At 29.3% G+C, this 26,350-nt stretch overlaps 2 protein-coding genes across 4 annotated transcripts in view; both read left to right on the forward strand.

The window, feature by feature from the left end:
* Positions 1–14,703, forward strand: part of Hr3 (nuclear hormone receptor 3 ROR-beta) — a 93,286-nt gene extending 78,583 nt beyond the window's left edge. For 2 of the 3 annotated variants that reach the window (XM_018543734.1, XM_018543741.1), the window contains 6 exons: positions 420–640; positions 3,812–4,195; positions 6,841–7,113; positions 8,077–8,301; positions 9,303–9,646; positions 14,608–14,703. In XM_018543734.1, the coding sequence (XP_018399236.1) occupies positions 420–640; positions 3,812–4,195; positions 6,841–7,113; positions 8,077–8,301; positions 9,303–9,562 (1,363 nt within the window). In that variant the 3' untranslated portion in view covers positions 9,563–9,646; positions 14,608–14,703. The remainder of the gene's footprint in view (positions 1–419; positions 641–3,811; positions 4,196–6,840; positions 7,114–8,076; positions 8,302–9,302; positions 9,647–14,607) is intronic. The other variant, XM_018543750.1, reaches the window with a different exon arrangement.
* Positions 14,704–22,993: 8,290 nt separating this feature from the next.
* Positions 22,994–24,325, forward strand: DCTN6-p27 (dynactin subunit 6). The gene is made up of 5 exons (XM_018543762.1): positions 22,994–23,070; positions 23,431–23,601; positions 23,680–23,807; positions 23,998–24,140; positions 24,227–24,325. Exons 1-5 carry the CDS (start codon positions 23,021–23,023, stop codon positions 24,323–24,325), a joined length of 591 nt encoding a protein of 196 aa, XP_018399264.1. The 5' UTR covers positions 22,994–23,020.
* The last annotated feature ends 2,025 nt before the right edge of the window (positions 24,326–26,350 follow it).

Here is a 26,350-nt window from a genome sequence, read left to right on the forward strand (position 1 = left end):
AATATATATATATATATATATATATACGACTTTTATACTTTATACGTATAAAACAATCTTGGTTTGGACTAGAGATTACACGAACAAATAATATTGATGAGAGTACTTAGAATTAGATATAGATACTAGTATGCAAGATTTATAAAAGCAAACGTTATTCCGAGTCGACGTTAAAAATCGGTAACAAAACTGCAATTTTCCAACTTTTTTCGTTTTTGGTATAAAGTCACCCCAATTTGGATTACGTTAGTGTTTAGATTTTAATTATAAAGAAGGATTTTTTAAAATCTGTAAAGGCAATTAAAAAAATACTTGTTTGAAAAAATTAGTAGTAAAGCAAATTCACTTTAGGATCCCCGTAACTCGCGCTTTTTGTGAATGAACGCGACTCACGTGGACCTATCATTTGTCCTCGACAGATACACGTACGGTGGTAGCGAATACACATCGTCAGGTCCCGGCAGTTACACGAATTACAATCACCAGGCGATGACGAATTATGAGCTTAGCGCCGACTACGTCGACAGCACGACGACCTACGACCCCAGACCGACGCAGACGCAGGTCGCAGATACCGTCGCGCCCGACACACCCTCGGCCGTCACTGCAACCGGAGTACTTCCCAGTGTGGTCACTACTGGTAAGTAGTGCTTTATTCGCAATTCCTGGTACACATCGACTCATTAATCCTGGCGTGATACGTAAGCACGAGATCATTGAGATCATATCGTGATACATTGATTGATTGATGAGACATGTAATATAGAAAGCAGAGAGAAAGACAGAGAGTGAGAGAGAACTCCATAATAAATCTAAAATTAATTTATCTTTATTGCCAAGAGATAATATAAGATCGAGAAAGCAAATTTGTATATAGCACAAAATAGGTTTGTAAATAGTTCCTCAAAATTATTGTCATTTTTTCAACTACAAATAAATAGCGAAATAAATATAGATATATATATTAAAAATTAAAAAATTTTATTTAATTTTATTTAATAATAACGATAATTTGTTTTTTTAACTTGGTTTCTCTCAATTAAACTTTATTTCAAAAGATCTTAAATTTGGGCTTAGTTACTAAGATATTTAATGAGAAAAGTTGTAAAAAGTTATGAGAAAACAAACGTCCAATCAAATTTCCATTAAGAAAAAATGTATTCTAAGTTATTCAAAAAACTTGTGGAGAAAAAGAGAGAAAGAAATGAGCGACAATAGTTATAAAATGCGCTGCATAATTCAATGTTTTGTATTGTGCGAACAAATCTTTTTAGTAACAAAAATATGTTTAAATAAATTATAAATTTTTAATTAAAAAATTTCATTAAAAGGTTCACAGTAAATATAGAATTATTCTCATTTTCTTGACATGTATAATCTTTTGCATTTTGATTTATTTCAGATAGACATAAAAATTTTATTTGAAACGATAAAAATTGCAATAAAATAATAAAATTAACAACGATAATTTTTGTAAAATTTAACATAATTCTTTCATATTTCTCCACATAAATGTTTTTATTAGCATAAATTTATCTCGATGTAATAAAATCGGATTATGCAAAAGATAAAATTGGTACGAAAGCATTACGTAAGAGATCATTTTAATAAGTACCCACTAAATTAGAATTGTAATCTTCTAAGCGCAACTGTGTTAAGTTCTCGCTTCGTAACCGGCACGCTAAATGCTTTCCGGAGCACTGTCATTAACCCAGAGTTAATTGCGTTCGCGTCTTTAATGTCAGTAGAGTTCCTTCCATCTCACGTCCTTGTCATCGATAATGATTTCTCAGGTAAAACCACAAATATTCTTCGTTGTCTGTTGCGCGATGATTTCTGTAATATCGACACAAATGTTTTCTTCGTAATTATTGTTATAATTTACATTCATACATAATATATGTAGATGTATATATACGTTTTTACTTAAACTTAATCTTTTAATTATTATATTTGTAAAAAATATTAGTTTTCAAACGTAACTTTTTAATATTATTTTTACTTTTATGTTATATATATTTCCGTTAATTTAACAAAAATATACCAAAGCAATCTTTCTAATTTATTCGTATTTGTATAAACCATAATAATTTGCACGAAGATTTTTTTTATAAGTATGTGATCGTATAAGAAGTTACATATTATAAAAAATTATAAAAAATATAATTTGAACTAAACTGTGTATATACATATTGTAATGAAAATTAAGATTATTCTGTATTAATTATTTTCTTTATTGATACTGATTTTATTGATCTTTATATAGATTTTCTTTTAATATTTTGTTACATATTGATTTATAATATATAATTTATTTATGATAGATATATACTTTATTAACATATTCGTGTGGTACTTATGTACTAGGAATTACGTTTTGTATTTCTGACCACAAAATTGATTGCGTTCGTTTTCGAGTTGACTTGGATTTAATCAGCTTGCAATATATAGTTTTACTAAGATTGATCAAGACTGACTTCGATTCAATACATAGTGAAACTTTGCGTAGGAGCGGAGTAGATCAATGATGCATCGTATAATTGGCTGATGATGTTTATTATACACTGTTGAGTAAAACACACACATATATATACAAACATTCTCAGAAAAAAGAATTCTTTTTAAGAAGAAATTTTGAGGAGACTATTATCACGACAACGTTTAAAAAAAGGTCTTATTTTTCTAATTTTATTTATAAAAAAATTTATAAAAACTATTTAAAAAAATAGCTATTTGAAAACATATGTTTATTATTTACAAATTAGTTTTATACATATTTATGATTAAATGATGATCATAATTAAATAATTAAATTTGTTTTTCTTCATGATTTAGTCAAAAAAATTCTACATGTATCAAATACAAGTTTAAAATTGTAGATTATTTATATAATGTAACAAATTTATTTCAATTTTTAAAATTGTTGATTGTTGCACAAAATAGAATGTATTTAGTCTTGCTGAGGGAAAATATTATTACAAAATTTAAACTTTTTGTCACGTTTTTCATTGCACAAAATTCTACTAATGACATTTGTTGTAGTAAACTTATCATTTTATTTATTACGCACTTGTTCCAAGTTTTAATTGAACCATTTTATGTTGATTTTTATAGACGCTTTGGTAATAGTTTCAATTCGATTCCGTTATATATAGTTCGTTTATATAAAGTGTCTGATTAATTATTAGAAGAAAAGTATTCAGTTAAATTCATTTTTTAGTGATTACTTAAATAAAATCTACAGTGAATTTAATATTGAAACTATCTTGGATTACTTAATAAGCAAAATTTTTCGACTGAACAATTAACTTTTGAAAAAGTTTGACACATTTTTCCCTTGAGAACGATATTCTTTTCTCTCATATAAAGATCTTATACAAGATTGTTAAAGAAATTTAATATTAATACTGGACATAATTAATTACTTATTTTTAAAAAGTATCAAAAAAAGTACTGTTAAGAGAATACTAAAATATTTAGAATAATTGATTAATTGGTTAGTACAAATATTAAATTTTTATAAGAGAAGTTATCTTTGGAAAAGTATATGTATATTTTATGTACTTTTCACAGTTTTATATTTGAATAAAAAGAAAAAAAGATATACTTTATGCTATATTTCGAAAAGGGAAACAAGAGATACTCGTTTACACACGCACACATACGTGCACACATCCTAATTTGTCTAGGCCATAGCAAAGTACGCCCTATATAGAACTCATTCAGAGAACTGAAATATTTAGACCTATTCGCGATTCAACCCTCGAGACCAATTCAAGCCCTCGTGAACTTTGACTTTTCGGCACATCAGGGAAGTCTCTGTCCGCATCGACGACCGGGAACGGCACAGGGGGTGGCGGAGGAGGAGGCGGTGGCGGCGGTAGTGGTGGTGGTGGTAATGGTGGTGGCGGTACTGGTAGCGGTAATGGTAATAGTAGCGGTGGTAGCGGTTCTACCGCGGCCGCCGGCGGGACTGCCGGGGGCGGAGGCGGTGGCGGTGGCAGCGGCTCCCTGAGCGGCGGCGGAATCGTCGCCGTGAAACAGGAGACCACCGTCGAGCTCGCCGGCCTGGGCCATGGCTCGTACACGATGGTTGACTCGACGACCTTCCTTAGCGGACAACAGCAGAGGGTCAGCAATCCATCTGAAGATGACGAAGTGCCGAGTCTGCCCAGTATGTCCCATGCGATGAGATGTGAGGTTACGTTTGTGTCCCTTTGCATGTCCTCATCCCTTGACTCATTCGCTTGATTCCATGCAGAATAGCCCCAGAGGATCAACAAAAGTTTGCAGGAAATATATTACGATAAATTTCTTTCTAAGATATTGTGATTAATTGATTAAAAAGAGATCAAGAGCGGTATTCAGTCCATTTTTAAATATATTATACGGCTCTCTTGATTGATTGATGACAGCTTAAGACTGTACTTAGGACAGTTTTAAATATGAGATTTGACTATGTGAATATCGGTCAAAGATTAGACATCTTTGCTATACATTATATGCAAAAATAAGTCAATATCATTCAAATAATTGTGGATGATATAGCTTGTGAATATGCCACGAAATCAACTGCAAAAGACAAAACAAATAATTTGATTTATAACGGTTCTGTAGAAAATAATCATATTTTTCTACAATTAAGTCAATGATTTTTAAACAAATAAGAGTTACCAAATAAACTTTTGCACAAATATTAAACAAAAAATTAGTTAAATAAGTTATACCAATAAAAGAATTGTGGTTAAAGTTTACATAGATATTCAAATATAATGATGAAACAACCTGCGAAATTTTTATATTTTTGATAATATTTTGTTTTACATCTTTGTAATTTATAATTCATAAAATAGTACTAGACTCTCATAAATATATACATACACATTTTTTTCTCAATAAATGAATTATTATGATTGAAAGGATTATACCGTAATGTCTTAAAATAATTTAAGATAATGATGAGGTAAAACTATTATGTTATAATATGGAATCTTGACGTGATTTGCCAACGAAATTCATTAATCAACATAAAACTAGTCCAGCCTCATGAAAAATTCATAAAGAGTTATTCAAAAATGGAAATTACTTGCTCTTTTATGTTACAAGATATGACGTTATGTACTTGCTGACGCGATAAAATTATTATAAACGTTTTAGTGTATTTAATTACAAATGTTGGTAAAATGTTGGTCCTCTAAAACTTCACCTCAAAAGTTGAATGTTGCATTACGCATGTTATTTTAAGTGGTTAATTTACTTTATATTTAATTATAAAATATTATTTTTCTTCACGCTTTATCTTTCACAATTGCATTTCCTAATAAATTGTAGAATCTAGCATTTATTAATCTTTGTATATCAATTCATTTTCAATCTTCTCTGTACGATGTTATACGTAAATAATTTATAAACGTTAGAAACTTTTTCATGGAATTCTATACATTTCTGCTTTTAGTAGTTTTACATTCCACGCAATTGTACAATACATAAAATTCATTTAATCCTTTTTGCATTTATTTTTTGTCTGCATTTCTTGTTTGAAGATGGTTTTTTAATTTATTATGAAAAAATATGTATTATATATAAGTAAATATACCTCTTTAAAAACAAAATAAAAAAAAACAGTTTTTATATTATAATTACATTTATTATTTTTTAAATATTATATTTAACATTGAAAATGACCCAATCGGAATCGAAACGTCTGTAAATCTTGTATAGCGCAGCTGTTTTTTTATTATTTTCAATTTGTATCTCAATTACATTTCAAATCTGTTGTTTCTGGCTCTCGTAGTCCTTCTTTATTCATTTTATTAAAAATTTCGTTATTTAATCCATAATATATAATATATTAAAATATATCTTTTTGCGTTAACTATACAAGGTTTTGTCTTAAATATCTTATTATACACCTATATATGTATATATGTTTGTATGTATATATCTATATACAATATACACACACAGAGCGTTCTTTAATTTTGCAATTCTTCCAATTTTTATTAAGTTATCCAATGAGAAAAATATCTAAAATCGACGCATAAGACAATTTTAAGTTATCTTCAAGAGTTCTTTAAGAAACATTTTTAAGATATTTCATAAAGAACTTTGAAAAATATCTTATGTGTCGATTTTACCTGTTTATTCAACAATCTTTAGTAATTAATATCTCTAAAATATTAATACATCTAAAATTTTATTATTTTGATTTGAATTAATATCTCGTTATAATTGTTGCAAAAATTATAAAATGGTACAGAACTTTTCGATTCGCAAATTATTTTAGTCCGCTCTATCTGCACACGAGCGCTGTCATAATTAGCGAACACCCTGTATGTGTATGTTTGTATGTGCTTATATCATTTTTAGTTTTTTAATTATTAATCAATATACATCATATACAAGTATTATAATATAACAAAATTTTATTGCACACAAACACATTTTGAACCATCTGTCTTTTTGTAACGTAATAATCCACCCAATAAATCCGTTCAAATTATTTTTTTTTCATTATTGTATTATGACTCTATTTAAAAGTCCTTGTACATCATATATTTTAATAAGAAACAAAACTCTTATATGATAAATACAAGAATGTATAATTCTTTAATAATTAAAAAAAACAATCTATAGAGTAATTCTATAAAGATAATTATAATGAATAAAAAGATTAATATGAATCGTACAATTGTACATTTGCTGTACTTAAAATTAAAAAAATTTTCTTGGGTTGCCGAATAAACTCTCTTATCTTTTTTATTTTGTTATTATTTATTAAATGTATACATCGATCATGAAAGGAACTTTACGAACGGAAAATCCGCCGAACTTTCGCAGATCCGGCACAAATCAGCGAGCTTCTCTCGAAAACGATAGCGGACGCGCACGCAAGGACATGCCTGGTATCGACGGACCAAATCCAGGAATCCTTCCGGAAGCCCACCGACATCACCAGAATGATCTACTATAAGAACATGGCACATGAACAACTCTGGTTGGAATGCGCCCAAAAGTTGACCACCGTAATCCAGCAGATCATCGAATTTGCCAAAATGGTCCCTGGATTCATGAAGCTCTCGCAGGACGACCAGATTGTTTTATTAAAGGCCGGTATGTAACTGCGTTGGCATAAGCACCATTTCCCGTTTATATCAGCGATAAAACTATAATATTGCTCTTTTGCGTGCTCGTGCGCGCGTGATTTGATCACAAATTTAAAAAATTTAATCTCAAGATTAATTATTCTATTTTTAATTTCTAAGTGGAACAGGTAAGCGCAACTGCATTATACCTACGTACTTCACGCAGTCACTAATGTGATTTTACTTTCCTAACTATTTAATTTTTCTAATTACTGAAGAAATCTAATTTTTTATTTATTTTATTATTGGAAAAATTAAAAAATTTTAGAAGATTTGTTATTGCAGTTTTCTTTAAGTGTGTTAAAGGATTAGTCTTATTAAAATAAAAAGAATCAAAAATTTATTTTTTGCATTTTTGAAAATTTAATGTTTGAATAATGTAATAAACATTAGTATGAATGTTAAATAAAAGAGCATTGTAAGTCTTTAAAACTTTATTTCTTAAAATGTTTTCGAAATTGCGGAAAAATTTTTCAAGAGAACTGCTTGATGGATTTATTGCAAATTTTACACATTTATTTCTCTCTTACACACGCACACGCACACACACACACACACACACACACATACACACACACACACACACACACACACACACATACCATAATTTTAATTTTAGAAATTTTAGTTAAATACATTTTTTCAAGTTAAATTATTTAACTTTATTACTTTAATTAAATTAACGACATATTGAGTAGGAACAGTGACGATCTATAGAAATGATTATTTGACATATCTTAATAGTACAATGAGATTGATCACTTAATATATTAAGTTAATATTAAGTTATCATACTTTTGGATACGTAATAATTTCTTGTTACGTTAGAATAATGAGAACAATGTTCGTCAGTTTTATGAAGGATTTACATAAGTAAAAATGAATAGCGTAGTTGAAATATCAATGCTAATATCCTGCTGAAATGTAATAGGTTCCTTCGAGTTGGCTGTGCTACGAATGAGCAGGTACCTCGATCTCCAGCAAAACTGCGTCCTATACGGCGACACCTTGCTACCGCAGGAGGCATTTTATACGACGGATACGGCGGAAATGAAGCTTGTTTCCTGCGTATTCGAGCTGGCCAGAAGCATCGCCGAACTGAAGCTCACTGAAACCGAGTTGGCGCTCTATAGCGCGGCTGTTCTACTTAGCCCTGGTGAGTGGCACGAATATATAGTGTTTCACAAAATCTGCTACATAAATATTCCTGAAATTGTAATGAAAAAAATATCTGCGTACATATATTATTATTATTATAAGTTTAAAATGATAATGTTTCAATGTTCGCGCTTAAGTATGCCTCAGTACCTGCTGAATACAAACTAACGGTAACATTTTTTCAAGAAACAAGCTGCCGCATGACGTCAAAATATTATCAAAGACGTTATTTTAACAACGTTATTTTAACGATAAAGTGATGACAAATAACATCAGCTTATTTCTTGGGTTTACATTAATGTGTTACAATATCTTATTCAACAATAAAATTGTTATATGTAACACGAATTTTTATATGAATTGTAATACATTTTAGAAATACTTAGAATGTCTTTATTTTTTCTTAGATTTTTTTCATATATGTGAATTTTGAAATATTCTAAGATTTGTATAAAAAAACTGTTAGAACTTTTTAGAAAATTTCTCGGATTTTTAGTATAAACCTTAAAATATTTTAGAATTTGCATATATAAACAATTTTGAGAAAAATATAGATTTTCTGAGTATTTATGAAAAGAGAATTCTAATTCGTATATAAAAATACTAATTCGCATATAAAAATAAGAAAAATTTGTTTTATTACATTTACATAGCTAACTAAGAGGAAAATTATAATATTGACGTAATATTATTGTTAGTTTGTGTTTAGCGGGTAAGTATGATGTATTACGTATAAAATATATATACATATTTCATTATGTACTTTATTTTAACAACATTTATTATTCATTTTATTAAAACTGAAAGAAAATTGTTTATTTTCAGATAATTATAGAAATATTTGATTTATAGCAAACGCGTTTTTCTGATAAAATGTCTGTAAAGTTGAATTATGTATAGATTAAAAAAAATTAATAAGAGAAAAGAAATATCTCATATTTTTACCTTCGCTGTTATTTAAGCATAACGTAGTTGACTGATTTATGATACCTCACACAGATCGACCGGGACTGAAGTGCCTGGGAGACATCAATAGGCTGTCGCAGGCGGTGATCAGAGCGTTGAGGTCAGAACTAGATCGGAACCATGTGACGCCGATTAAGGGCGATGTGACCGTATGTGACGCAATTCTTGCGAAGATACCGCAGCTACGGGAGATCTCGCTGCTGCACATGGACGCGCTAGCGAAGTTCAAGCGGTCGCAACCGCACCTCGAGTTCCCGGCCCTTCACAAGGAGCTCTTCAGCGTCGATAGCTGAACGAGCGACACGGCGCGGAACGTCGTCCCGGCGCTGCCGAGCAGACAGGAGCGCGAATAGCGTCTCGAACCTTGCTCGGTCAAGGTGAGTCCGACCGTCCCGGAAGAGAGATACTCGACGATCTCATGGCCCGGGGAACCGGAAGTGGCGACGCTTCCTAGGAAGAATCCGCGAGCCGGCTCGGATGAGAACGATCTCGATGACGAAAGACGAGGTAACATGAGTGTCAACAGATCGATCGATCGTGTCGACGCGAAATGATTGAAAAAGAGGTCATTGCCTGTATCGAGAACAAAGGGACAGAAGCAATGCGAATTATGGCAATCGTTTACGTTACGTTAGCTTCGCGAGTATGAGGATCGGAGATTCGTGCTTTTAACTCTTTTAAGACGACTATTTTTAAGACGATTTATTAAGGACAGGTACTCGGAGAAGTGAGGAACGATGTCAGAATGCTTATCTGGATTCCGCAATTTAAGGTGAAGTCGCAATCACATTTTACACTTAACATTAAGTGTGGTTTTACAGTTCTCAACTCGTAATTACACAATGAACATGGTCCTTATGTTAGATAAATAGATAGCATTTAAATATCAACATATAAAATGAGAGAATACGAACTATAGTTTTTAGAAAAATTAAATTAGACATTTATTTGAAATAATTTAAAATTATTTAACGTTGTTTTGTTTGATAAAATACATAAAAGTGATAAATTTAACGCACAAAATAAAAATTTTAATAATTTTAAAATTAATGATTAGAAATGTAAAATTTTTTGATATTGATAGTTATAAATTATTGTTATGAAAGTTTTTTAAGTACATAAAGCTATACAAGTGTTTTAAAATCTGAATAAAGATTTACGAATGTATTCCCTGTAAAAAATTATTTATGCACAAATACATATTAATGTATATAAATACACATAAATATGCAAACATGTGTAAACATATATATAATAATAATTCTTTTTTTATTATCTATACAGACATTATTTTTAAAATGCAGACATATAAGACGTCTTCAAAATGTCTTATGTCTGCATTTTGGATGTAATGTTGTTTGGGTACTATATATATATATATATATATATACATATACGGCTATATATATGTGTGTTTATATGTATGTATTCGTATATTCGTGCATAAATAATTTTTTACCAGATCCTTTTATGCGTTATTATAGATGTTTCAAATATAGAAATTGTTATATATATTTGAATTTGTAATCGACAAAATTTTGTTGCTTTTAAAGCTTGGCTCTCTCGTGGCATCAGATTAATTGCTATGTATACTATTTTAGTATTCTCTTAAAAACAAAATGTAATTCGTAATCCTAAAATTTTTATAAAATATACGGCAAACTGAAATATCTATTCGATATGTCACGTAGAGATGTAAAATAATTTCTGAATTAATACATAATTCCTGAAATAGTACATTTATTAGCTGTTAAAAATTGCTACATTATTTCAGAAATTATTTTACTCTTCTGTGTAACAGATCGGATAAATGTTTCAGTTTGCCACATATTTTATAGAATTCGTATTTACAAGATTATGAAATTATTATGCTCTTAAGGGTAAACTAAAAAATAAAACTATATGTACATAACAAGTAATATGTCGTCACATAACCAATATAGCGCCTCGAGATAACCGAACTTCAAGTAAATTATTTTTTTATTTGCGTGATATTGACAAGAATATGTTTTTTATTTTATCAAAATTAAGTTTAAATAAAGTTTTATTAAAATACAAGCGGGCTTGTACTTGAGAAATTATAATATAATCACCCATATGACGAAGATAAATAAAAACTATCTGAATGTTATTTCAAGAAGGAAATCATGTACTTCAACAAAGAGATGCGCGATATAGAGGGAAATTGTTTCTATTTTCTATATTTCTTTCATGTTATATTTATTTAGTTAAGTAAAATTATGCTGCAGATTAAGGGATACAAAAAAATAATTAAAAATACATTTTACACATAAAATAATATTATGATTTGTTGAAATTTTTTAAATTTATTATGATTTAATATTATACATATATAAGGTATATAAGAAACATACAAAAGAATGTAAATGTTTTTTTTTTGTTAAAAATTAGCATTTTAATTTTTTTAAAATTGATATGTAGTACGTAAAATATTTATTCTTAATACATTGTTATGTACACACAACAAAAAAGGTAAAATTTTAAACTATCAATATACTTTTTCATTACATATATAAAAGTTGCTTGATATCGTTTTTTACATAATCGCTTGTCCGAGTATCAACATGTTGAATATTCGGGAGCCTTACATCGTTAGTATTGTATATAAGAGATCTTTTTTATTGTTTAAATTGCAAAGAAGAGAAAAAGAATCTTTAGAACATAACAAACGTAAAAAAAACTCCCGATTATATAAATTTTTTAATAATATTTTAACTCAATCTATATAATGGATATGACGTAATAAACAATACGTAATATACATAGTTTAACCCTTTAATCGCGGTAAATTATATTTATTTACTATTTCATTGTATTCATACAAAAGATATAAAAAATTCTCAGTTAAATTTATCATGTTTGTAAAGTTATATATTGTGAAAAAAGTATAAAACGTGATCAGTTATAAATATTATTTTGTATAATACAAGTGATTATAATTTATGTCATAGTTTAACCATAATTCAAATAACTTATTGCTGCTTACGGCGTAATGAACCGCAAACCGTAAATGAGATAAATGCTGCCGTTAAAAGGGTTTAAACTGATAAATAAGAAAATAATTTGTAAATATGCTTATACGGTTACCAACAATCTGATTCGAAAGCAGATTGATTCTGTTTCTCCTTCTGAAACGTCCTTAAGTCTTTGATTCTTCAGAAAGTGATAAAATATGATTTATTAACTAGTTGACTTTCACAGTTTATCGTACATCAATTTTCTATAGATTAAATATTTTTTTGCAAATGTTAGATTTTAAACAATATTGGACGTCCTGAATGAGAAATGAAAGTATGATAATGACGGATGAATATGATTGTTGTTGAATCAGAATTTAATAAAAGAATTGTATACAAAATCAATTAATTTTTTATTAACTTTATATCAATCTATTCCATCAACCTTTTTTGAATATTAAATTATATTGTATTGTTTGTGATTCTTTCTCGAAAATATAAATTTTTTATCTGAATCTGATTCATTCTCCACAATCCCTTTCATCCGCGATCGCTCTAAACCAGGCTCGAATTTCAACCGATCAGCCTACCGGATAACATCCTATTAACCGTAATATACGCTAATTTATTTGTTAACGTTAGACTTTGCCTCAATTTTAATTACTATGTTAAACTTATGCGTCTATATGTACTTTAAGATGTTTGACGTTTATAATGACGAAGTATTAACGTGTCCGAATTCGAAAATTGTGGATAATTTATAAGCATGCATAACTATAAGAGCTACGCAGGATACGTTTGTTTTAATGTCGATGAAAGTGTGGACGTTTCATAATAAATGATTGGATTACAAGTTACAGGATGTTCCAAAGAAATGTATATTGATAGAACATTTTTTTATCTTATCAATCAAGTTTTTCCTGCATTTATCTGCAAAACTTAATTAATATATTCTCTTAATTTATATATTAATATATATCAAGTTTAATTTCTTTTATTAAAATTAATTTTTATAAAATTTATAAATGAACAAGATAGTTTGCATTTAATCTAGAGTATTTTTAAAAAATATAATTGAAAACCATTCTTATCTCTGCGATTGTGATATCTTTTTAGAACGTTTTGTATTTCTTGCTTGCATAATAAAATTATGTTAAATTACTTTATTCATTATGCCAATCATAGAAAATGATATTATCGTACAAATTAGTCTTAATCAAACTGAATGTCCGGTAGGCTTTTAAATGTATGTCACGATGGATCGTCTTAGATAAAAATATCGAATGATGCCTCTCTTGAAAGACAACCTAATTGGTTGTATATTCTCACTCGAATGATTCTTCCTAGGAAATGTCAAGCTAAACACGCTTAAGGTAAATCTAGGAAAGTAATACGCGAAGAATCACGTGAAGAAGTAAATACATCGAGATGATTGGAACGCTGGTACATGGCCTCGCTAATCGTTGACAGATACTTTGAGAATTTTTATTACAAATGGAAGAACTTTGTAATCTAATTTTCAAGTTATAGAGAATTTCTCTATTTAATAAAATGAAGAAAATTTGAAAATATATTGCACGCCACACGAGAGATGATTTTGTCGAGAAATGAGACATAATAACAAATTTTAAGCGTATATACTTCTTTCGAAGTAGATTTTAGGCGATTAAAAATAAAACAAATGTATGCGGTTCTCTTTATTGTCGTTAAATAGAATACGCGTTTATATAAAGTTTATAATGAATTTTTAAGTTTTGGCATTAAATATGATATTATTGTGTCTTTCACGATTAAAAGAAGTGCATAATAAATAATAAGTATAGTTTGTTAATGTATAATAAATAAGTAGTTAGTGAAATGAGAATAGTATCTGCTACAATCTGTGAATTTTAATTTTGTTTTATTTATTTTTTTCTTGTAGTCATGGAATCAGCGACACACTTTATTTATCACGCATTTTTTTTAATTCCTATATTACGTATTATAATATATAATAGGTTCAAAATTGAAAATATACATAATATATATTAGCGAATTAGATGTAAACTATTTGAATAGTTGTTTTTGTCTCGATATTTCTTTAAATGTGAGGGGAATCTTAAATTACAAGGCTGACTTAATTTATTAACACTTTGTCCGATCACGCGTAGATCATCTACTGGCGTTCGGCGAACTGCGATTATAATACACGCATTCTTCGACGACGACGACGATGACGATAACGATGATGACGACGTCAGGAACATTATACACAATCGACTGAATAGTTCTATATTCATAGATTCATACGGTGCTTACGACAGGGAGCAAACCAGGTACAAGCGTTATTTAACCGTATATTCGTCTCCTTTCTGTTGCAGATTATTTCCTTCATAATGAACGTATTGGGCCTTAAATAAACATAAAAAAACATTGTTATATATAAAGTATACATAAAAAGCAACATAAAGTATATATACAGAAGAAATATATATATAAATATAAAGTATAAATATATACATATATATATATATAGTATGGATGCGTATGTGTATACACGCGCGCACGTTACGTCTCGGAGAAGACAGAGGTGTATACACATACGCGTGTCGTTATAAGATTATATTATATAGACCGAGAGAAAAAAAAAATCGCGAACGCGCGCGTGCGAAGGGAGCGAGCAAGAGGCGTGAGAATGTGCGTGTGTGAGCGAAAAACGATGAGCGCGAGTGTGTGAGTGCTGATTGGCGAGAGATATCGGTTGTTACGATACATACATAAAGTATATATTGTATTAACTAAAAGAAATAGTAGTGGATGGAGAAGGGGGGGGGGGAGAGGAGAACGGTGATTAACCGAGTCTCGCCGGGACGATCCGAGGATGACGCGATAATACTACAATATAATCGAGGACTGATGATGCTTCATGGGAAGTGAATCTCGGTTGGGCCGCTCGCGTGCGACATAGAGAGACCGATATTATTGCACCGTCGAACATGAGAATACGACGGACGGGCGAACTCAGCGAATAGCATCGACGACGGGTAGAGCTTATATTGCAGAGGACGAGGAACCGTGAAACCGCGCCGGAGTTAGGTGTATAATTAAACACGATAATGACGACGACGGGGATGTCTCCATCCCCATTAGAGTTTTCTCCGCGAACATTCACTCGATTCATCTTTCCATTTTGCCTTGCTCCTGTTAATTACCGCACCTGTATATCGATCGTTAATGACGTAATTATTAGTGATAAAGATATGTGATGATAATACGGGGTAGACAAATGCTAGGATATTAAGAAGTTTAATGAAGATTGTTATATAAGTAAAAAAAAAAAAGAGAGAGAAATACTTAGGAACAGATTAAAAAGGAAAGAATAAAAGTATAATAAAGCCAGTTAGGGGCTGGAAATTGAAATAAGATAATAACAGAAATTGAAGAGTATGTTGATACATCGATCGTCGTTGTTGTGAATCGACATGTACATACGAACTGTGAAACAATTGGAGATTCTTTTTCTTCTCACGCAGCTTGTAAAGGATCGGTTTGTTCGCTAAATGTTCAAATGTTGATTAAGCAAGGATACATGTAGCGAGTACGTATTACAGCATCTTCTATTTCAAAGATACGACGGAGTTTGCCCTTTTTAATCAGATTATCGTATTAATATAATAATGTATTGTATTATCCATTCGATAGGCGAAATTTCTTTCAACTTAGTAAGAATATTCGGCGAATAAACGTTTCTTTCTACGTGCAATTGGCTTAAACGCAAAACATCGGCTGCGGTTACGCGTTCTATCGCCGCCGCGAGTTCGAGTAGTGATTCGAGTATAGTTCTGAGCTACTTTATAGCATAAATACACATATAAATAAATAAATAAATATATGAATATATAAATAAATAATTATATATAAACACTATATATATAAATATATATATATGAGAGTATATTTCGGTGCGGAACAACCGAGATTCGACGATCCTCGTACGAATGATGAGAATAGATGGGCGTTACGGAGAGAATGATTTCGTTCGCGGACCAACCCGGCCAGATCTCACGGATAACGGTGACACGTAACACGCTCACGAATCCATACATATACATCCATACATACTTATATACACTTATGTACACAGACAGACAGGAAAAAAAGAAAGGGAGTGAAAGAAAGAAAGAAAGAGAGAGAGAGAGAGAGAGAGAATGAAAGTGAGAGCGAGAGAGAAAAACGTTATACGAATCGATATGCGCGGATGCGACTTTCACGGATGCAGGCGTAGATAGAGCTAACCGACTGCATTATGCGCGCGCATTAAAAACATTTTTGGTACTATACGGCACTTGTATGACGCGTCTCTTTATACGTAAACCCGTACTTCTTATGGATAAAAAAAAAGATGAAAAAAAAAATGACACAATAGCCCGTTGTCGCGCGCTGAGATACCCTCACGAGGCGTTTACATATATACATATACGCACCGTCACCGGCTTTCCTCGCTGTCGTCGATCGTTGATCGAAGATCAAGATGGAGATCGAGATGGATTTATTAAAAACGGCTCACCGTTGTTCGTCGACACTTTCGCGACCGCTCGCATATTTTTCAATGGAAATTACTGGTCGTTTGGTGCCGGACCGATTAAGAAGTATTCGTACGCCTTCGTGTTGTTGCTAAGTATAAAATTATGTTGCTAAGTGGCAAGAGCTGGAATAAAAAAAGGTATTCGTACGCCATTACTTTTTTGCTAAAAATAACATTACGTCGTTAAGGAGCAGGCTGAAATAATAAAAATATTTGTACGTGCTACATTGTACTTTTATTATAAGCATCTTTAACTCTCGCTGTAATGCAATATTAAAAAAGATGTATGGATGGTAATGTCGATTTAGAGAATAATATATGTATGGGATTACAATATTTTTAAAAATTTGAAAGTTACTTATAGCGACGACGTGCGAATACTAGTTGTTTTATTCTATAATGAATTTCTTTAAAATAAACTATATAAATATTGCAGCTACTTATGTAAACCCTAAACGGTATAAGCGGGGTCTGACAGACCGTTTTTAATTACCAGACGTTATAGAAATTTTATAACGCTCTATTATTATTATTATTATTTGTATTTATAAAGTTTAATATAAATGAATAAAATCTAATTTCCACACGTAAATATTTCGGATATGTTTTATTTTTATATAGATGTATAATTATGCATAAATTACTATTTATGCAACATCTCCTTTGTATGTCGGCCCCTTTATATTACGTAAGTAAAATAATTTATACTGTTTAGGGTCTCCAACAGAAATATTATTTATTTTACTCATTATCGTACTCTTTTCGAAAGCTAGAAACACGAAATAATGCTAAAAAGCTTAATTGCTTGAAATTATAAAAATTTTTTATATGCGAACATTTAATTTGTATATTTATATTGAGTAGGGAACATAATTTTACATTAAATACAATTGCGAATTTTAATAAGTTGAATATGTGGATATCAAAGTTATATTAATTCACAGTTACAAATTAGTGGTCGCGAAAGTGTTAAGAGTGTATTGTTATTAGTCTTATATATATATGCATGTGTATGTGTGTGTATATATATATATATATATATATATATAGAGAGAGAGAGAGAGAGAGAGAGAGAGAGTTCGATTTTTAATGCGTATTTATATATTTTTATTTTTCCGATATTAGATAACATGAGTATTAATTCCTCGCATCGAGACAATTATTCAGTCTTAAATGACAACTTAAATAACAATTTATATACAGTGATTTCATAATCGTTAAATGGATTTTTGATAATTTGTTCATGTTAAACAAATTTTACATACAAGCATCTGATAATATTTAATATGATAATATGATATTAGAATTGCTCATCCATACAATAACTTAATAGAACATCGATATTTCATTGATATATTTTAAACTTTACAACAAGTAGAGAATGCCAATTTTTAAGATTTAACTTTTTAATGCTTAAAACGTATATCTCAATTTTATCACACACAGATTTTGCTTAATCTTTTCTTTTTTATATTTTTTAAAATTTCTAGACCATTTTAATCCTTAAATTCTCGAATTGGGTCTTTTACATATGTTTCAATCACTTGAACACTTCAATTTAAAAAATTTTTGTTATATTTGCCTACTCCTTGTATTTTTTAATTGCCTAAAAAGTTGTTAAATTTATTAAAATTATTGCTAGAGCAGCAAAGAATGAATGAATAAATTGTTTTAGCTTTTAACTGACTGATAATTATCATACTAAGATTTGAAATTATCATAAAACTTTGAACTAATACGAGTGAGCATAATTGTTTTTTATTCTCTTCGAGAATATCTATTTGTTACAAAAAATAAAATATTTTAAAATAGTCTTAAGATAAAATAAAATCAGATTTGCGCAATCCTAATTGTACGATAAGTAGTCGAGTAAGAAATAACTTTCGGATGCATATTCTAAGCCAATTTTATATTCTAAATTTTATTATAAATTTTTATTCACTCTCCAACTCAATATGTATATATATTTACATTTTTGTTGCTTCCACACACATACAAGTGCGCGCGCACACATAATTGCTAAATAAAATCATATTAATAATATTGATTAAAAATTATTGTATAAAAAAATACTAAGCCTGTTTTTTTTTAATTTTTTATTGAAGATGAAACCATCCAGACATTATAAAAAAACAATTTTATTTTTATCTTTATTTTACATCTTTTTTAGACATTTAATGAATTAATGATAAAACTTCCCCTTAAAAACAAGAATATAAATTCATTTTTTTAATCAAGTATTGAAATATTTGATAAATATATATTTTTTAAAATCGCGTTTTTAAAACGTAAACGTTCTGATTAATCTCGTTACTATTGTCGAAATTAATTAGTAGACAAGGTTAATTATTTCTATTAACGAGATTAGAATGAGCTCGTTTACGTAAACAACATGCTGACAAAAGTCTCAATATGCATCCGAAAGAACCAAACGCAATCGAGAAAGGATCGACGAGAGCGACGGCAAATCCGTCACGGTGCGCCGACTGACACGCTTTCGGACGGTTGCATATACTAATAGCGAAAAATTAAGAGAAATGCATATTATTCTGCCGATTAATGAGTAAGTGCGTAGGATTCGTTTAATTGTAGATCAAACACGTACACAGTCACGTTACGCGCGAATGCAAGATGCATACCATCTACGACCCTTCTTCGCTCACATCTCTATCCCCTTTACTCGAGAGCAACACGAATACACACGTACACATTCACAGAAGCATATACATATGCGAACACACATATACACAGATACATAACACACACACACACACACACATACACGCGTACAATAAGGCGCAACACGTACACGCGCACGCACGTTGCAATTAGACGTTATTATCGCAATTTGGAGTTAAATTTTATAATATATAATATATAAAAAATATATATAATAAATATATATATATATAAAAGTTGACGGATAATATAGAGTTATGTTAAATATATTTACATTTTTGTTGCTTCCACACACATACAAGTGCGCGCGCACACATAATTGCTAAATAAAATCATATTAATAATATTGATTAAAAATTATTGTATAAAAAAATACTAAGCCTGTTTTTTTTTAATTTTTTATTGAAGATGAAACCATCCAGACATTATAAAAAAACAATTTTATTTTTATCTTTATTTTACATCTTTTTTAGACATTTAATGAATTAATGATAAAACTTCCCCTTAAAAACAAGAATATAAATTCATTTTTTTAATCAAGTATTGAAATATTTGATAAATATATATTTTTTAAAATCGCGTTTTTAAAACGTAAACGTTCTGATTAATCTCGTTACTATTGTCGAAATTAATTAGTAGACAAGGTTAATTATTTCTATTAACGAGATTAGAATGAGCTCGTTTACGTAAACAACATGCTGACAAAAGTCTCAATATGCATCCGAAAGAACCAAACGCAATCGAGAAAGGATCGACGAGAGCGACGGCAAATCCGTCACGGTGCGCCGACTGACACGCTTTCGGACGGTTGCATATACTAATAGCGAAAAATTAAGAGAAATGCATATTATTCTGCCGATTAATGAGTAAGTGCGTAGGATTCGTTTAATTGTAGATCAAACACGTACACAGTCACGTTACGCGCGAATGCAAGATGCATACCATCTACGACCCTTCTTCGCTCACATCTCTATCCCCTTTACTCGAGAGCAACACGAATACACACGTACACATTCACAGAAGCATATACATATGCGAACACACATATACACAGATACATAACACACACACACACACACACATACACGCGTACAATAAGGCGCAACACGTACACGCGCACGCACGTTGCAATTAGACGTTATTATCGCAATTTGGAGTTAAATTTTATAATATATAATATATAAAAAATATATATAATAAATATATATATATATAAAAGTTGACGGATAATATAGAGTTATGTTAAATATCTAAACGAAGGTATTCATGTGTTTCTCATGTGTGAATACATTATCCCTTTTGTTGCGCAATCACAACCGCGAGATTTCCTTTTTCTCTCGTATCCCTGAAATATCGCTTAAATGAATACAGACGATATTTGCACATTATAACGTTCTCATTGTAGGGATCCTTTAATTTTTATTATATTATAACAGTAAACCATTTTAATCATGTGTACATCTTAATAAATATAAATCAAGATTTTAACAAGAAGTGATTAACGATTAAAAAATCATATATTTAATCTCATAAATGTTTGAAATTTATTTTTCATTAAAATTTATTTATGATAGCGTTATAATATTGCTCAAGTACTTCCTTATTTGTTTATATATTATTATTATACCATTGAATAAATGAACCTTAGACATCATTTTTATTGTGAAATTTAATACTGCCTAAAGAATATAAAATATTTGATGATTTTTTAAAATTTACTTGTTACCTTCAACTAAGAATAATTTCGAAAGACACTAGTGAAATTTAAACCTTTTTTTATTGTTCATCAAAATTAAAATATTATATTAAAAAATTATTTTTTTACTTTATTTGGCAGTTCTAATCAATATATTGAACAATTATAATTTTATTCTCTTTTCCTTTTAATAATTTAAGATATAATAACAACTTTTTTATAATTATTATCATTTAATTTGTCAACGATATTATTTTTTGACAATTTAAATATAAATTTAAATATAATAATAACATAGGCCTGCGAGGTTTGTTCAACTGAGATGTAGAGAGTGGTTTACGATGTAATTTTTGCACTGCATCTGAATTTGGCTACAGAATTTGCAGGGAATGGAAGTAACTCGTTACTTGTAACGAAGTTACAGTTACAAGTTACTTTTTTGGTAACTTTACTGGTAACTGCGTTACTTTCTTTTTTTGGTAACTGTAACGGTAACGAGTTACATTTTTTGGGTAACGGTAACGAAATTTACAGTTACTTTCGTCGTTACTTTGCACACGATTGAACACGGTTTGATTGGATACATGCTATTTATAGCGCTTATCAATAAGACTTGAAAGCCCTTAGACATTCGGCTGTCATGATTCAGTAATTATTTTACACTTCTATCTTCTATGTAATACATAGGACATACAAATATTTCAGTTTGCTGCATATTTTACAGATTTTAGAATTACAAAATTGTGTTTAAAAGAAATTAAAAGATAAATTAAATAATAGTAAAATGAGAAGGGCTACGAACCCAAAAGCGAAACAGTTTAAAAGACGATGACAATAAGTGTCGAAACGTCGTTTGTTTTTATCTTGTTTTATCCATGTTATTGTTCTAATATATATTTATACATTTAATTACATTGTCATCGTCGTTCTTATCGGAAATAAACTGTTTCATTTTTGGCTCGTAACCCTTCTCATTTTACTTTTATTTAATTTATTATTTGAGCCATTCTACATTGTTTTTTTTTTTAATAAAATTATATATTTGTCAGTATTACAAAAAAAAAAAATGCAAAAGTACATTTTTAAATTGATTTTAAAAAAGTAACGGAAAAGTAACGAAAAGTTATTTTTCAAGTAACGGTAACTGTAACGAGTTACTATTAAAAAGCGATAACTGTAACTGTAACTAGTTACATTTTTTACTCGGTAACGAGTAACTGTAACTAGTTACTTTTAAAAAGTAACTTTCCATTCCCTGAGAATTTGTTTAGCACACACACACGTCAGAACTTTGAGATATTCTAATATAAATATCCAAAAAGGTCGTTTTTTACATCTTCAGATTATAATTTTGGAACGTGATATCCGTTAATTTAGTCAATAGATGCAACGCAAAAAAATTACATTGGAAACCACTTTACATCTCAATAGATTTTCCAAAGTTTTATTTTCACAAGCCCATGTAATAACAATTTATCTAAATATATTCAAGTAATTTATATGTATTATAAAAAAAAATTAAATTATTGTTCTAATCTATATTCAAAGTACAAAATATAACCAATATTTTAATATTATTCTCATATATGTTTTATTTCCATTAAGTTCAATTCTACATTTAATATTTTGTTTATAAACAATTTTATTCAAATTCATTCATTTTTTTCTTTCTAAACATATTTCTTTCAAAAATATATCTTAATATGTGAGCATATCTTTAAGCAAAATTTAAAATTTTTTATGCGATACTATCGAGAGAAAATGGCGATTCTTCGATAAATCGATATTTTATAAATAGCATCTGCACTCTGCGGGAAGGAACTGTCATCGGTTAATGGATGGAAAAATGAGTTCTAACAATTCTTCTTCTTATCGTCGCGCCAAGTAAGTTTAACAATGATCAAAATATAACATTACACAATCTTTTTATCATAATTTTAATATCTAATAAATATTGCTTCATGTTGTAATATTGGACTCATGTATTTTGAGGTTAGGTTGACATGGTTTAGTCTATTTCTAATCTGATTGCACATATTTACAATAACATATATAAATATATACATATAGTTATAACCAATGTTTATACGGTAAAATTTGACATCTTTTAACATAAGCATCACATCAATGCTTTGAGTAATAATAATTAATTTAAGAATAAAAGACACTAATTATATTAGATGCTCCTATGATATTTCTTTGGAGATAAATAGTATGTTTTGTTTATAAACACTATTTATATAGCTTAAAAATTGCACCTGGTGCAGTAGTGTGCGAAGAGAGTATTCTAAAAGGAGACATTTCCATTGGCGCTAAAACTATAATCCATCCTAGAGCATGCATTTTAGCAGAGGCTGGTCCAATAATTATAGGAGAAGGCAATATAATTGAAGAGATGGCAACTATAACTAATAGGCAAGTTTATATGCTTGTATCGTTTGCAATATGTGTAGTGGCATACTAGTTACTAATTTAATATCACTCACTCTATAGATTGCCACCCGATGTTCCGGAACCTGTAACTGTACCAGTGCAAATAATAGGAAACTATAATGTATTTGAGACTGATTGTGTTTGTGAATCTTATAAAGTTGGCGATAACAATATTTTAGAAGCAAAAGGTACGTAGCTATAACAATTGCTTTTCAATATATTACAAACAAATGTGATGGTAATATTAAATCACACAAGTAGAATTTATTTTATGTCAAACTAGGAAATAAGAATCGTTAAAAATGATACAGTGTCATTATTAACTACCTATAAATCTGTTTATAATTGACTTACTGTATATAAATATTTTTTTAAAAGCGCAAGTTAGTCGAGAAATTGAATTAACTAATGGATGTGTTATTGGAGCTGCATGTTCCTTGACAGAACAAGAAACAATACCAGAAAATACAATAGTATATGGAAGTCAATGTCAACGTAGAGAAATGAATGACAAGCCATATGTAATTATTACATATTATTACTTTTATGCTGCTATTATTTCTAAATCCTAAATATGATTTTTCTACTTTATTATATTTTATTTCAGCCTCAAATTGGACAGTTGGATTTTCTGCTGAAAGTACTCCCGAACTATCATCACTTTCGTAAATCGAATGTAAAATCAAAACTAGGAGGACCTATGTGAATGATAAGAAACGTTGTTCTTGTAGTAATAATAAGGTATATTTAATTTTTGTACTAATTGTATCATTTGTATTTATTGAAGAAAATATGTTTGCAATTATTCAACAATTAGATATATATATATGTATATATATATATTTATGTTACATATAATAAAATCTTTTTATATTGTATTGGAATATGAACATTTTAACGAATTTTGCGAAAAAATTATTACATTTTATTGACAGAGATGTATATTATATAATCAATTATTTTTAAAAATCTCTAATTTATTTTTAATATGAAAATAAAAGATAATAAAAAATTAACAGATTGAAAGTATTGTTCCAAGTTTACTTTCTTTTTTACATATTTTAACGTTTGTTATACATACAAAATTACTAATGCTATATACATATACTTATTTATTGTGGAACATTCTAATTTGTGTAATTGAAAAATCAAAACCAGTTTAGCGGTAAACAGTCGTTTCAATTTTAATAATAATTTTAATAAAAATAAAACTAAATAAGACTCACATATGTATAAGTTTGATTTAAATTAAATGAAATAGCACAAGTTCAAGTTAATTATTATGTTTTAATCCTAAGAAGAGTAAATCTGAATAAAAATTAATAAGGCTACATTTTTCTTTCTGTCAATTTTTTTCCTTATTTTTTTCATGTGTTTATAAGTCCGAAATGTTTTTTATCGGAATTAAAAATACTTAAATTTTGAAATAGTTTAGGATTCACTTGATAGAAACAGTGTTTTTAGGTTAAATACTTTTTGAAACTGTAATTCATTTTTTGTTTCTAAAATTCTGTTTTGGAGATCACGTACTTTCGATTTAATAAATTAATTACACCAAAACATCACATTCTTACATTTCTTATTAAAATAAGCTAGAGAGCTTTTTTATTTTAAGTTACACAACGAAGAAATTGTATTAAATTAATTCCTTTTGTTTTATTTTAAAAATAAAATTTTAAATATTTCATTGTTATAATTTTTAAAAAGTTATATTTTACAATAAGCAATATATTTTTTAATTCTGTAAACTCATGAGTTTTGTAAAAATATATATTTATCATATGTTATATAGGAATTTATTATATATTGCACTTAATTGTTAAACTTAACTAATATTGTTATTAATGATTGAATTTTTGATTTGATTGAAAATTTTCAATTTTCGTTATTAGTAAAAAATTAATATACGGATCGATTTATCAAAAAAAGTGGAAGGAGTCCTTGCCACTTTCTCAACGAGCGGAAATACGAATAGAAATATTAGCCACTCTGTCTCTTAACCAACTCTCCGGAGAATTTAACGGCGTAATGCTAAACGCTACATCTATGAATATGAATTAGCGTCTCGTCGAGGGGGTTGGTTGCGAACCATTTACCGCTTCCGTCAGCTTAGCGAAGCGCGCCAGTGATTATCAACTCCCCTTTATATTTCAGTTTATACACGAAAATAATATATTATGCATCGTGACTCGCAATAAATAATCAATTTATATTTTTATAAATAATCTATTTCCTTAATATATGTATATAAAATATAAATTTTTGAACGACCTTTCAATTTTTTTATTGTGTATACTTTTAAGATTTAAGAAAAACGAGAATTTTATGATTTACGTAAATGCTATTCCGCGATATAAAAATTTATTTAAGACAAACATTAGCTTTAACACTAAATGAATTACAGTTAAAACATTAATAAAAGATCTGTATATTAATTTTATTCACTACGAATTCACCAAACACTGAATTCAAGTGTCTTTATATAACAAAAGTCACAACCGCACCCTTACTTTAATGATCGGCCGCAGCAACCCCTTGTGACGTAACTCTTGTCGTGAAAGTGGTGACTCGAGAGAGCTGTCATATTTTGACATCCGCAGCGGACGTTGGAGAAAAGAGAAAGGGTGCGAGAAAGAGACATGAAGGGTATGAAAAGAAAAAGATTATTTTTCTGAGGGGGTTGAATCCGCAGTCACAGAAAATCACGAAAGAGAAACTAACAAGGAGAAAG

Source organism: Cyphomyrmex costatus, unplaced genomic scaffold (genome assembly GCF_001594065.2).
Source record: "Cyphomyrmex costatus isolate MS0001 unplaced genomic scaffold, Ccosl1.0 scaffold112, whole genome shotgun sequence".
In the NCBI taxonomy this organism is placed as follows: Eukaryota; Metazoa; Arthropoda; class Insecta; order Hymenoptera; family Formicidae; genus Cyphomyrmex; species Cyphomyrmex costatus.